This window comes from Seriola dumerili, unplaced genomic scaffold (assembly GCF_002260705.1).
Source record: "Seriola dumerili isolate Sdu_G_001 unplaced genomic scaffold, Sdu_1.0 BDQW01000025.1, whole genome shotgun sequence".
In the NCBI taxonomy this organism is placed as follows: domain Eukaryota; kingdom Metazoa; phylum Chordata; class Actinopteri; order Carangiformes; family Carangidae; genus Seriola; species Seriola dumerili.
Window position 1 is genome coordinate 14,217,472 of NW_019174280.1, and position 15,898 is coordinate 14,233,369.

Below are 15,898 nucleotides of genomic sequence, written 5' to 3' on the forward strand. Positions count from 1 at the left end.
AGGAATGTCTTACTGCCGGACGGATCAAAGGAGCGGCAGGGCTGTGTGTGTGCAAATGTGTTCAAGTGTGTGTGTGTGTGTGTGTGTGTGTGTGTGTGTGTGTCAGCACTCAGCAAGAGAGAAAAAATACCCTTACCAAGGGGAGTCTGTATATACACAACATGAATACAACATTACACATGTCCACTTTCGTCACTTTGCTTATGACTATTTACATCTGCCCACTACTTCAGTCATGGATGTACCATATGTCCTATATACCTCTCATGCTGACATTTATATGAGGGTAAAAAACATACACACACACCTACATTATAAACACACTGCCAAATCAGCTGTGGTCCTACAGTGACTGGCACATGGGGTTTGTGTTTGTGCTATTGTATGAGGAGACCTCAAATTCAGCTTCAACTGAAAGTTACAGCTTCAGGCTGATGGAATTAGAAGGTGCAGAATCTCACAAATTAATTTAATGTCCAAAACCTGTAAGTAAAGGTCTTACTTTCTAATTAGTTCCGCTGGAACCATGAAATACTCATCATTGGAATCAACATAAATTTTAAAACTACACTAGGCAAAATGTTTCAGCAAAAACACGCACATTTTACAAGAATTCCACAGTGAGGCTAACCATTTAGCTGAAACGTGTCCTCAGTCACATATGCAAAATAAAAAGAGCAAAACATTGAGTTTTGTCACTCTAGTCCTGTGATCCTTTGCTTTAAAGAGTACTCTGCTAGAGATCACAAACACTTACAGGATGTGATGCCTGGGTGCTGAAGTCTGTCAACATGCTATCTTGGCCTGGTGTAAATTTATACCCACAAAAAGTATCAGTAGAGGCGTTGGACATATCAAATGGTGGATCTGCCTTCTACTTATGTTAATTGTTACTGACAGTTAAGCATGGTCTTATTGTATACAGAGAATCCATTAACATATAAATGTTGTTTTATTTATCATTTAAACAAACAGAAAAGATCACTGTTCACAGGCACTGCTGAATTTGAGGTCCCACTAATATTAAAAGGCAACTTGCAGCAGTCTTGTAAAACTGGCAAGCTTTTACTGGAAAACAGTCTTTATGGGTCACTCAGTCATATGATAAAGATATCCCATCAGCCCAGTGAGTAGAAATGAACAAACTGCACCAGCACAGTGAGGCCAAAGTCACAGGCACATTTGTTTGCAGAACAAATATTCAACCCCTGTCAAATAATCAGTCATCATATTCAACATGAATGAGCCATACACGCTCACACACTTCAGTGTAAGCAGAGGGATGACACTTTGCACAAACAGTGCAGAGTCATGTACAGTGAATGTGCTGATACACAAATGTTTCTCTTTCGCAACAGCCAAACAGGAAGTAGCGATTACATCAGGAAGAGTAAATCCCACTGGTATCCTCTCGCAGCTCAGTGAGCACACACATGCTGTCAATATACTGTATGCACACCCATACCCACTCCACAGCATGAAGACCACAGTGTTGTGTTTCAAGTTGAATGCAGGATTCCCTTCCTAACAAAAGGACAAATTCGCTTACTTTTCCACTAAGAGCTTTTCTGTCACCTCAGACATTTGTGCTCACAGCCTGTTTCTAGAGATTTCTATTAACACAAGACCTTCAGAAAGAAAAAATGAATTTCATATGTAAATTTATTTTTGTTAAATATGACCATGATCTATCAAATGCTCTCATTCATTGCCCCAATGTTGACCAATGTTACATAACCACGAGTTAACAGCGCTGAGCAAACTGAGAAAAATGAACCGCAAACAAATCATGACATAACTGAGGAAGAAAAAAAATTCACAGAAACACTCATGTTCCTCAGAGTAGCCAGCTGTGAACACAGAGTAGACACATAAAATATACAGCCCCAGCCTTCCAGTACATCCCTCTATCTCACAGGTGGAGAGAGCCTGTGACCGCACAGCAGGGAGAAGGGGGGGGGGCGTGGGAGGCACTGAGGTGAAAATCAAACAAACCATCAGGGTTTCCACAGCAGCATCACACAGTAAACATCAGAGCTCAGAGGCTAGACAAATAGAGATATTTAAGTTTAGCTGCACCAGTGAGGAACAATTACCTTTAACCAAGACGGTGTTTCGATAAAGCTTTAAAATGCATGTGTGGCCACTGAACACAGGTAATATGATCACACATTTAGGGCCAGTAGCAGCTGAAGTAACTGGAAATTTAATTGGCAGAATACCAACTAGGATGTGTGTCTGAAAGCTGTCAAGGTGATCAGTCACAGCAGCAAAAACAAACAGGGCATTCTGTGTCAGTCTAAGAGCCTCTCTTCTGATTGGCAGACTGTTTTCTGAGTGACATGGCCAAGCCAACCACAGGTAATGGATTTTAGCCTACTACTGTAGCCTGGTAAAACTCAAGTAAAGGTCAGGTTAATGCAAGTGGCAATGGCCAGTGAGCTCTGAAATGAGCAGACAGTTGAATGTGAACTAAAATGCTCCAGTATTTCATAAAAAAGAAACGTTTGCCACTGGTCTCTAATCTTACTTTCCTTGGGAGGGCTGTACAATGATATACTGGCTTCCTGATATCCAACCATGGTGCAATGTTTCCTCAACATTTTTCTGTTGTGAAGCTTGCTAGTTCAGCCAAGGAATGACCATGTGGTGTTGTGTTGTTAATAAAGTTAAGACAACAAAAAAGGGTAGATGGTGGGTCTGGGGTGGATGGTGGGTCCGTGTTCGGGTTACGGCTGAGGGCAGCAACTGTATAGTTGTAACATCACAAAATTACAGAGATCCCAACAGCACATTTTCAAGCACAGTTTCTGAATATGGGCTGTGTGCATATCTCCATGGATTAAGCGTTTTGATACTGTCACAGTATTTATATAGCACCTAGACCTGCTTTATAATCAAAAGAGACATTGAAATCCCACTTTCTTAAATATGGGATCTTTAAAGTAAGCTCTTAGCTTGGCAATGAAACAACTCTCAAGAAGAGGCTACACTCATAAAAGAAGTTTCTCAGTGTTAACTTCACCTTAACGGCTGTCTGGAAAGAGGCTCAGCTGTTAGCTATCTTGTCTTTCAGTGAAAGCACCACCCACAGCATATTGGAGGGCATTAATCTTTACACAGGACACACACACACACACACACACACACACAGCCCTACAACAATCACACTGATAGGCTTTCAAGCCAACCATTGTGTATCACTCAACTTACCTGCCCTCTGATAAACTTTCTCCTTTCCTCGCATATGTATACAAAAAAAGTGCACAACTCAGTCCTATTCACAGTTTGTTTCGTGGAGATGTGCATTATTTTGACTATGTAGGTTGAGAGGAATGCATAGAATTCCTATCATTTCCCATGCATTCCTCCCTCCTCCTTCCAGTGGTCACTTGTCTAAGCTTGTCCCAGCCGGCACAGCCTTGTTGACACTTTTCCCTTGCCAAGATCTGGGAATTTGTAAGGAAAACACTCTAAACGTCCAGAAAGATTAGCCAATATCCCGACTTAGCAGTTTGAAAAACACCTTCGTGATGTACATAGGTGCATGAACTGGTGAAATTATGGGTGAGCAATAATGGTGAGGTGAGGGGTAGTGGAATTTAGTGAAGTCAGAGCATACTGATGAGCTGTGAGCAGCAAGCCAGGTCACCTCACGAACCACAGATATAACAAGCAAACTGTAAATCACCACTGCAGCTTGTAAAATCAGTGGGCAAAGAAAAGAGAGGGAAGAGAAAACTGTAAAGTAAATGCAAGTGGGCAATTTCTTCCAGTTCAGTCAAACCATTGTTTGGTGTTACATGTGTTTTAAGTCTAATATAACATTGTTACAATATAATGATGCCAACAAGTGAAACATTTCTATCCAACTATTGGCTTTGCTTAGTGAAAGGAGAACATGTTTTTTGGTTTTTGATATGTAGATAGACGGGTTGCATTTTGTAAACCTTTCCATAAAAGACTACAGACCATGACTATTAAAAACTAATTAGAAATGTCCAAAAAGCTTCTTTAAAAAGGTTACAGTATATCTGAACTGTGGTAAATCCTGTAGCATATTAGGTGCATTTACCGAAGTTAGAAGAGTACTAAAGCAGGTAAACTGACAATCCACTTGATAAAATAATGCCTTGCTTTCATAGCAAGCTTACAAAGCTTTCATACACTTTGATCAGATTGCAGAAGAGCAATAAAAATACACAGAATTTGTCACCAGTATCTGCAGTCTGAGTCTACAGCACTTTAGAACACCACCTGTGGTATACCTAGCTGCCATCAAGCCATGTGTCACACACCTGTCAAAGTTCCTACCTCTGAGTTTGAGCACATGCTCTGCCATCTTTTACTGTAAGCCGCCAAAACCTTGAACCAAAGAAGCAGCAAAAGCAAAAACACGGGAAGAAGAGATAATCCAAGAGTATCAGTACAAAACTGAATTTGACATTCCTGGCTCCCTCTCCTCCTCTCTCCTCTGCCTCAGTCGCTCCTTGACCAGAGAGGGAGGTGAAGATCAGAAGAATGCAACAGCGGAGAGAGAGAGGGGAGGGAAAGAGGGACAGTGCCAATGAAAGGGAAACAGACTGGGGGCAGAGCAGAACAGGACAGGGCAAGCCGGGAGGGGTGGTGGGGGCTGGGGGGGGGTCGTAATGCATCATGCAATAGGAGATGAACAACGATAAACACTGTTTGGTACCATCCCTGCGTGCAAACAGGACCGAATGCAAATGCCAGCGCAAGATGGAAAGAAAAGAGATAAAGAAGAGCCTATCAGGCAAAGATCAGAAACAACAACACAGGACCATAGTGATAGCAATGTGGTGGGGAGAAGGCATTTACTTTCTCATCTGCATTTGCTGGAAATCTACCCAACTCAAAGTTTGGGAAACAACACATGCCCACCTTCATCTAATCTAATCCCCCAGATATATTATATTACACTGACACCTACACAGGCGCTTGGATGAGAGCAATCAAACATGTTTAGAAGAGCTTCAGTGATTTGTTTGCCAAAATGAGAAAAATTTAACTGGCAAGGTGGAAAAGTGTCATTAAGAAGTGAAGTCAGGTATGTGTGTGTATGAACAGACACCCACTGGTTTGGGAACAGATAACATCATACAGAGAAAAAGGCCTGGATTTAAACAAAAAACTAGAAGAGATTATGTGAAAAACTGAAACAAAAACATGAATCAATTGTGAAAAAGGACCTTAGGACCACAGTCGTCTGACTGAAATACTCCCCTACAGTAAATTTCTCTATCACATGCACTTTTGCATTTGGACAGGCTCGTCAAGTTTCTTTTATGACAGAGTCAGGGCCTCTTTTCTGCCGGCTTCTCTGTTGTTAAGACATAAACTGTTCCACACAAAAGAAATTGATGGATGCACCAAAGTAAACCACATGCAGTAGAGATGCTCAAGATTCAGCACATCTACACAAACAACCAATATATGTAGAGTGAAAACAATGCATAATAGAACAACACAATTTAAAAAGTACCTTGCATAAAACGGTAATAAATAAAAGTCACTAACGGCAAAGAAGAATCTGAATTTTACTGCTGTGGGTAGGAATTAGTGTGACAATCAACAACTGGTACGTTTAATCTCATTTTGTGAAGACAACCAGAGCACCATTTGGACCTTTAGTTCAGTTTTAATGACTTTCATCTATTAAAACAGCGGTTGGTCAATTTGTAAGTTAAGTGCATAAACAGCTTAGTTTCCAGTAATTACTCTCAGAATTCGATGTTAAATTCCTCCACAGATGTATTACAGATGTGCTCATCCACTTACCTAAATCAAGACTACTTCCGTGCTTTTCTTTCCTTCTGAAAAAGTTACGCTTTCTCCAAGACATCCACTTACTCAAATTCATGACGGAAAGCAAGAGTTTTTACTAAAAAGAGAAAAAGACAGAGAGAGAGAGAAAGAAAGAAAAACAGCAAATCCGGAACAGGAAGGCTAGGTGGTGGTGGTGGTGGTGGTGGGGGTGGGAGAGTGAGAGAGAGAAAAGAGAAAGAGGAAGTAGAGGTGTTAGAGCATTTATCGAGTACTCTGGGTGTGTTTATTTGGGGTGCTGGGCCGGCTTGTCTGATGTGACATCACACACATACACACAACAAGACAGTGACAAAAGTGAGTGACAAGAGCAGGGACTGTTTCAGTTTGTCAATTAAAAAGATACGCAACAGGTGACACAGATCCGTGTGTTAAAGTGTGTGTGTGTGTCATATGCATTGCTGCAACTGACAGCTGATTCCCCCCTCAGTGAAAACACAAAGTACTGACAGAGACGACAGCTCTCATTCTCAGATAAACATGACCCCCAGTGACCAAAACCTAAAAACATACTGCTGACACTCTGGACTACAACAACCACTTCCTTTGCTAATGTTTACATGAAAGTGAAACTATGACAAATCAAAGAAAAAAAAGACTCACAGAATCAAAGAAGTATTGCTGGATATAAGAGTCAAAACTGTGACAAAGCTCCTGACATTTGATGCAGGTCAGTGAGTCAGTGCAGTGGAAGAGGGGACAGAGTAAAGGCCTGAGTCCATTTGCTCATTGACATATTTAGTCAATGAGGACCAACTGAGCAAACAACTCTATTCCCACAGAGAGGGTGAATGAGAGAGATGGGAGCGAGAGTGGAGGGGAAGGGGCTGGAGGGAAACATAAAGAGAAAGTTCATTTTCCTGTGTTTTGTTTTCTCTCTTCCTTTCCTTCACAAAGAGGAAGTAGAGGAGGAATACCAGCCCAGTCCACCCGTGACCAACTTCCAGAGTCTGACTGAATTACATCCACTTCCTTCCATGGAGATTTGCAGCAGCTGGTCCGGTCACAACTCAGAGGAATAAACTGGGTTGGGTGAGGCTGGCCTTGGCAGTGACTGAAGGAGTGGGAACCCTAAAAGGGACTTTCCACTGGGCTGCATCAGTCACAAACCCAGAGACAGGCGTCCCTCTCTGTCATTTCGTCTTCGCACACCACCCCGAGAGAATCGAGCAGCCTGGATAAAGCCGTGCGAGTGTGTAAACATCTGTCTGACACACACACACATGCATACACACACACACATGCATACGCACATGCATACACACACACACACACACACACACACACACACACACACACACACACACACACACACACACACACACATATCGTTTGCCTATGGTAGTTCTTCAAATCTACATCCCACGTCTGACTAATGGTTGGAAGAAATGAGTGAAACCTTTTATTTTCATGTCTCACCACAAACATTGGCTGAGTTTATATGACATTCAGAGCTGTTTGTTTACTAGATGTTTGGTATTTGAACTTGAGTCATTAGTAAGATAATCACTTAAAGATTATCGCTGAAAAAGAGAAACTGCTCTGTATGCCACACGGCCTTGTGAAAATAAAATTAGCCATGGAGTGGCTCCTGAAAGAAAAGATTTATATCCTCCTCTGACTGACCACCAAAGCTTCATCTCCCATAAGCCCAAGAAACCACATAAGGTCTAGTCCATATATGAACTAAATCACTAAAAATTAAGGTCAGTCACATGCCCATGCCTTTGTAGTAAGCTTCAATATTAGACAGAAAATCTGCTTGCCTAAAGGAAACTTCCACTGTATTGTCACTCAGTATGCTGCAGGAGTTTGTGATGAAATGTTGTAATTAACTTTTTTGCTGTTCCCTCTTCCTTTTAGCCTCCCTTCCTGATAGTTAACTTTGATTTCAGTTTGTTATCCTCACCAGTCACGAAACAGCAAAGGTCCCACGCCTGAATCAAACTTCAACATGATTAATTTCAGCGACACATCAGGGCCTTTTGTGGCTACTGTTAGAGGTAAGTTTGGGATTTTACAAAGGATTTCTCTGTCAATGATTATATGTGTATGATTATTCTCTCAACAACTTCACTTAACATAAATTCAAGGAATATTGAATTAGCTGCTTTTAAATGTGGATTTTTCCATTAAAAATGCCATTCAGAGGTGATCGTGGTAATCATGGATGTGCTTCACACACACACAAATGCATTCATACAGAGAGGATGAGTCAGTGATCCAACTAACATCCAAGAGAAAGAAATGGAAACTGCACTTCTCCCACAATGCCACAAGCCTCCACCCAAGGACTTAAAAAATTGATTTCCATGTCTAAATCCTCAAAATCTCTTTGTAGAAGTGCATTTTATAGAGACACATTAGGCACATCAGGTCCTGTCTCTCCCCTGGTCTGTCCTGTCTCTATCTCTACCAGTCACTCTAAGCAACAGTGGAATAATATTCCCTTGACGTTATGATGGAGCTGTAATAGTCTAAACTCCTTGAAAACACTAACTGCAGAGGTTTTGGTATCAATGGCACTTTTAAAACCAGAAGGTTTAAAACATTTGCACTATACCTAGTTTTAGCACAATGTATAATAGTACAAGTAACACAAACTTGTTAACAATCAAATGACGAAAAGAAAAAACCTCAGCACTATGGGAAAGAGGGAATTCTCAACAGAGGGACCAATTCCTTTAAGTTATTTACTCAATAGCGAAATACCACTGTAGCTTTAAAGGGTTAATCTAAACTCTCTCTGGGCCTCAGCCTGTTTTTTTGTTTTATTAAATCCTGTCATGCGAGGGGTCAGAAGGTAGATTGGGCAACATGGCTTTGTAGCCCTAATGAGCTAGGAAAAGGGGGCGGAGAGGGGGATTTAAACTGCTTTGGAAAAGGGAGATTCACAGAAAGAGGAGACTGGTTTGTATGAGTTTAACAACCACAGGCCCATTTGAGACTGATCATTTTCTGCCATTTCAAGCCTCATCTCGAAGAGTTTAAATGTCATATGGGCTGAGTGGAGTGTCTGTATGCTGCTTGATGCACGCGCACACACACACACACACTCACATGCACATGGACCAAAGAGGCAGAGTCCCACACACAGCCGCACCCAGGGGAGATGTTTTGGCCAGTGGTTCCATCCCCAGATTTCCAGCCAGGATTTTGCAGAGCTAGTTTCCTCCCACTTCCCAGGCAGCCAGATACAGCTACTAGCAAAGAGACTAACAAACACACACTTGTGTCTAAATATTGCCGTGAAGACACACCCAGCTGCATTCCCTGTGGACTTGTTCCATCCTTAAAGTCGAAACACACTCCTGAGAACTCGCACTGACCGTAGACCCATTCAGCAAAGGGAAGCTAAAACATCAGAGGCAAAGAAAAAAAACGAATTCAGGTCATGACATCTCAGGACGAAGGGGCGGTCACAGTGAAAGCTCCTTTGTTTTGATTTGTGTTCAATGCTACCCACACATGCAGATGCACACCCATTTTTATGTATTTGCATAATACTGCATGCCACTGCACTCACCGTCAGTTTGAAAACAATTCTACATCACCATGAGGTGTTGAATGTCGCTCCGGATAGCCTTAATGTTTCATCTAATTATTTCTGAACAAGTAATCCGATCTCCTTCCACACATGCACACACACACACAGCAGCTGAAATGTTTCCAAGTACTCAGTCCACCCTGCTGCAAGAGGCCAAGTCAAGAATTAAGGATTCATGACATGTAGCTGAGCTAGTATAGTGACAAATCACACCCTCCACACCCTCCATTTGGTGATAATCACATTCCTGTTGTAAGATGAAACAACATTTCTTTTATTATACTGCATGTCACACCCAAAGCTAAGGTTCAAGCAGATGGTCCTGTATTTAGCTCAACGGGTAAAACTGAGAAGGTTAAGTGCCCAAGTTCAACAAAGGTAACCAATTTAAAAGACCTGCAAAACACCCAGCAAATCTTTAGAATGTTGCTTTGGACTGCCACTGTTGTTCTCACATTTCCAAACGCACAAATACAGACTGAATAAAAGGAGTTAGTAATGAGCAAGGGGAAGAAAAGGCAGAAACAACAGAGAAGAGAAAGATGGAGAACAACAAGACCAGGTCAGGTAACAAGAGCTGCAGAAGTGTGGTTTTGAGAGGGCTCTACCACAGCCGAGCTCTCAAGTGACAAATAAACAGAGAGGGAAAAAGGTCAGGTGAGTGTCCATTATTGTGTAATGGCTGTTAAACAACAGCCTGTAACCCTGTGGATGATATTTGACCTTTCACATTTGTCTGCACTCTGGAATGGACAGGGGGAGGGGAAGTTCACAGACAGGATAGGTAGCTCGGGCTTCAGGGGGTTATAGGATAATCCAACCAGAACTTTGTTGAATACTGTTTGTACGGACAGCCCCTTTAGAACTGCTGTGCCATGTAGCAAACCACACACATCTGGTTTCCCAACACAGTTCAGCTTATCAGGTCAATGTTGGGACTGCACTTAATGCGTATTTCCATTATAGATTGTCTGTAGATATCTTTTGATGAAATGTGTAATCTTCTAGTCTATTAAATGTAAGACAATCTTGCCCATCACATCTTTGCACAACGTCAAGTTTTGTGTTTTGTCTGAATAAAGTCCAAAACCCAAAGATATTCAATTTATAATGATTCAAAATGGCAAAAAAAAAGCCACAAATACGAACAGTTGAGAAGCAGGAACCAGTTCATTTTTTCAAAGAATCACTGACACAGTTATCTATAATCAAATTTGTTGTTTAATCATTTCTGTTACTGTTTCAAAACTAGTCAATTTAGTAAAAACTTTGGCTTGTGGTTTTACTAAAAAGTTACATCCCACCAAACTTGATTCTACCAAAGGAAAATCAATAGCCAAGAATTATTTGACTAAGATTATAGACATGTAAATGTTGGTCATACACTATGTGTTAATGCTTAAATCCCACTGAATCACTGAAGATGACAGATTGCAGGCACATGATTGGTATAAAGTTCCTACCAAAGTCATTTTTCTCCAGATGCACTACTTTTGCCATCTACACACAGCTCTACCCAGCGCCCTCTTTCCTCTCAACATTTTTTTCTCTCCCTCCCTGGTCCATTGTGGGGACTTGCATAACAACATGACACGCTGGAAAACATGAGCCACCCCCCACGCCCCTCAAGAGGCATAACAGTGCATATGTCTGTGAAAGGGAGAGACTGTCTGGCTTGCTGACCTCCATCATAGGAAGCAGATCGAGAACGCATACACACCCCTGCCTCAACATTCATTGCAGCCTTTAGACACATGGAACACACGACAGCTGAAGTAACTAATATGGAGCTTCAAAATAAGAGAATACGCTCACTCTCTGTGCGAGATCAGGACAACCAGTGATAACTTTCTGTCAGTCAGTAATGATGACAAAAAAAAAGAAGGCGTGCTGTTTTGAATAAATTCTTCAAGCATTCAACCACGCCCTCATGACGGCCAGCATGGTCACTTGAACAAGTGCACTAATGTTTTTCTAGCAAGGCTCGTCTCAGCTGTGAAAACATCCTTCCACCTGCCCACCACACACACACACACACACACACACACACACACACACACACACACACACACACACACACGCGCGTGTCAATCACCTCTCACAGCCCATGTTTCATGTAGACTACAAATGGTGGTTTCACAGAGTTCACACACTCTCTCAATTATGAAATACAAAACCTAAGTTCAGCCATATTTCTGTAAGCCTACCAATTTCACACACAGAACACAAATCCATCAACAAAGTGAAGATAAGAAACAGTTGGGCCACAGTCTGAACGTTACCTCAACACAAATTCGCTCTGCTGTATATCGTGGGTTGTTTTAGTGTGCAGCTAAGCTATGTGCTAAATTTTCCCCTCTTTGCCATGAAAGAAAACATTACTTTTAGGGTTGCTAGGGAAACCTGAATCTTCGTAAGAAAAGCATTGTGGTCTGGAGACAAGCGTTGTAAATTACAAACTCCATCGGCACGGTGGAATTCCTGGCACAGAATCTGCCAGTGCTCTGAGGCTGGGCAGGCGGGGGAAGCTGGAACATGGACTAGAGGGTGGATACATCTACACTTTTCGTTACATTATTTTCTGCTGCATTTTACAGTTTATGATACACAGAGAGAGAGAGACAGAGAGTGAAAGCAAGGTGGGGGAGTTGACAGGGGGACTGGGCCATAGTTTCGGGCAGGTTTGGAACTAAGGACATCACAAAAGCAAATGCCCCCACTTTTTGATGCCAACATAAGTGTTTATATGGTGAATTCATCATGCACACTACAGTCAACACTATCAAACCAATGGAGGCTACATGATTTACATACCAATGGTTTATAACTTCAATTTCCTTACAAGGCAGATGACTTTGTCTAATACACTAGGTTTGGCACATATGAATATACTTTCATGTGTTGGCTTGCTTCCCTCTTTGCTTTCTGTTCCTACAGTATGTAATGTAAGTGGTGTCTTCTGAGCGCACACGTGCAGGGCGCAGCTTTTGTGTACAACACCTGCATTGAATTATTCATTCAGTAATTAATAGACTTAAAACATGATTTACCAAAATCACTTTACTTACTCTGATTTTTAAATGTGGTGTGCTTTACCGACCTTTTTAGCCTGATATAAAAGTAATCATATATTCATTTGACAAATACAAAAGTGTAAGAAGCAGATCTTTTTCACACCTGTGAATCGACAGGTGCGTCTGCGACGTTTGTTGACATTTCAGTGCATAAACCTTCATCAGATTGTTTTACCTAATACAAAGTGTGAAATAAACCTTTGTGAAGTGAAGTCCAGATTGAAGTCCTCTAAGTTAAGAAGGTGGGTGCTCGTAAGTATAAAAAACATTTTTTGGGTGGCTTTGAGCAGGGATGGACACACATCAGGAACATATTCTACACAGTGTGCTGACCTTCAATGTTTTGTTTTTAGGCTTGCTCAACTAAAACACTCCTCTGCTAGAACAACAACTTGTTTGTGTGTCTGCCTCTCTAGCTCAGGGTTCTGTCTACAAAAGATTAACTTATGGAATGGAATGATCCACAGAGAAAGGGATCACAGGGTGCGGCTCTTTAAACCCATCCCTGAATTCTTGTCTTCCCATTCTCTCTGCTGCTGTCACCTTTCCTGTTACTTTCTCTTTCTCAGAGCAAATGTGTTACAGTCGACCATCCCCTGTTCTTTCCATGCCTTTGTCGCTTGCTTTGCCTCTGTCCCTTTTCCCCTTGCCTCCATGGGAACTGAGTTTAACTATGCACAACAGGATTTCTGGCTGTGTCAGTGTTTCCTTTCACTGGCTGCTCTCATGCACGTACAACAAACAGTTCTCTCCATGCACTTATGAGACAAACTGTCATTTTGTTAAACACCTACACACAGACTTACACACTGTGACACAGTTATCAAAAAACATACCAGATCTCCATTTGATGATGTCATTGAACTCTTCATTGGCTCCTCCCTCTCCGGTGTCTGCGTGTGATGCCATGGTTGCCAATTAATCCAATGCTAGATTACCTGAAGTTGTGTGATGCTGTCAGGCCCCTTGACACACCGTGTAACAGCCCTTTTTCTGTACCTGTAAGTAAGAATAAAACCTAAAGTCAAATTGTAAAGTAATTAAAGTCACAGTTGCTCAGCACTTACTGAAACAATAAAAACCTTACTTCTTCTGTTAGCGCTTTTCTGCTTTAAAATGTGACCTTAAGCAGTGAAAACTAATCTCATAAGGAGGCCTGGAAAGTGGAGGTGTCACATGCATTGGAGCTACACACACAAAACATTCAAAAATGTTCACATAACACACAGGAAGATCTGGCACTTGATGAGGAACACCATAAGTCATTAAAACACTAACAGCTGCTTGAGACTTACACCTTGATTTCCACTCAGAACTGTTGGAGAAGAAACAACCTGGTTTCACACCATGGCTTTAGGCTGACAATCTTAGCACTGATTTATATGTAAAACAACTCCTGTCATAGTAATTGAAACTGTAATAGCTGACAGTTATGCTGTAGACTTTTGTAAAGCCCAGGAACAAAGTAGTCAATAATCTCAGAGTTTGAAACACCCACAAAGCAATGTAGTAGAGGTGCAACTGAATTCTGTTGCACATCATGCTGAATTACAAAGTTTTTCCATTGTATAAATAGTAAGACTTTCATTTAGTCTACCAGCTTCTGGCAAACTTGTTCATTTCAGACCCTGGACATTTCACTGAGTGATTTCTTTTAAAAGGGTGCAAGTGATGAGAGTTTCGTTTAAGGAATTAATGAATGAAACATCATATTACACAGAATTGTATGAAACTATTTGAAAATTGCACTGCTGTTCCTATCTGTTGTAGTTCAGATTCACACTGTCAGTTAGCTCCAACAATGCAACACCATCTGTCAAAATCTCCAAATGTTCATTTTGACCAAGTGAATATGTCAGTTGGTGCAGCAGCATCACAGGTTATTTCAATGAGAGTTGTTGCAGCTTTTGAAACCTGTTTTTTTTTTTTTTTTTTTTTTTTTTTTTTTTTACTGTAGTGTTGATGCATGTGCTAATAGTCTGTTTTAATTCAGAGTATCCTTCAGTAAAAACTCAATCATCCTCACTACCAAAAATAGCTTGCTTTTACCATGAAAGGAGTTTATGTGTAGTTTTATCAAGCAGTGTTCTTGAGGGATGATGCAAGACCCAAAAATAACAACTGTAAACTAAGGGAAGAGGCAGTCCCATCCATCATGCTGGTGTCTTTACAATTTCGGTTCCTCTCACTGTGAGAGAACTAGTTTTTCTGACAACCAAGGCAATACACTGAGGGGATACAATCAGACACTTTAATCTTAACTCTCTTGAGCTATACAGGCGCAAGTGTAGTGCAGAACTTTTAGTTTAGTTGATTTGAACAATACCAGAATGTCAGTGCCTTGGCTTGAGCCCAGTAAATTTAATGCACGTCTATGTTGTGTTAAAACTGACGACATTACCGAATTCCTGGGAGAGAAAACACGATACTGCAACAAAACAATTAAAAAGACTTTAAGACAGTAAATATATAATTGCCTTGTCGTAGTTAATGTTTTATTTCTTAGGTATGACTGCAGTATTTAGAGCTTGCCTGCAGTGTACACCAAGTACTACGTGCACGATGAGACGTGATTTATTGGTAGTTAATTTCAAAGTTTTGACAGTTGAGTCTTAATTTACACCCAAAGTCCAATTTTTAAACGACGGTTAACACTTACTTACAGGTCCAAGGCAATTCATGGATCCAAGTCACACACTCACCTCTGCTGTCACCAAGGAGTCAGGAGACGTGATCCCTCACAACAAGTCCAAAACGTGTGGCGTATGGATACACAAATACAGCCAAGTGTATTGAGAAGTTGAAAACTTAAAAAGTACATCAATTCAATTAATTTAAGGCATTTTCTACGACGTACTAGGCACTCTTTTTAACTAACTAGATGACTAAAGACAACCGTCCACAAGCGCATCCAGTCTCCACAATGTGCGAGGAAAAAAAGCTTTAGAGACGCCTTTTTGCCACGCAAAGCAAAGCACAACTACCGTATTCTTGAAAACGCACGGCAGGCTGTCTCCTGGAAACGGAGAGATGGTTATTACATTTCACGCGTCAACACCGCGGTACTGTGGACTCAGGTCCCACAACTTTGTTCCTGTTGCTTACTTGACTCTTTCTCCCTGCTGCTTGCAGTGTTAATCAGCGCAGAGTTAGCTAAACGTAGCGGATATGCTTCAACACGTCCTTCAAAGTAAAAGCCTCTAAAGATCACTGTGAAGTCAAATCAACTGTCAAAAGCAGTCGCTTTTCCGACAATTTGGAATCATTTGTCGCGTTTGGTAATGTAAAAAATCGGTTTACATTAAGGCTTCCAGCATTAACAGACACACTGCCACTCTATTGCTTGCATGTATGAACTTTTAAATGACTTTTTTGACATTAACGGCCAGTGACATAACAACAGTGATGTTGCCATTTCATACAGATTACCGCT

General features: G+C 41.2%; 1 protein-coding gene across 1 annotated transcript in view; it reads right to left on the reverse strand.

Moving 5' to 3' along the window:
• Positions 1-13,381, reverse strand: part of utrn (utrophin) — a 168,588-nt gene extending 155,207 nt beyond the window's left edge. Inside the window, exon 1 of the mRNA XM_022737918.1 lies at positions 13,302-13,381. Coding sequence (XP_022593639.1) covers positions 13,302-13,374 — 73 coding nt within the window. The 5' untranslated portion in view covers positions 13,375-13,381. The remainder of the gene's footprint in view (positions 1-13,301) is intronic.
• Between the last annotated feature and the right edge of the window lie 2,517 nt (positions 13,382-15,898).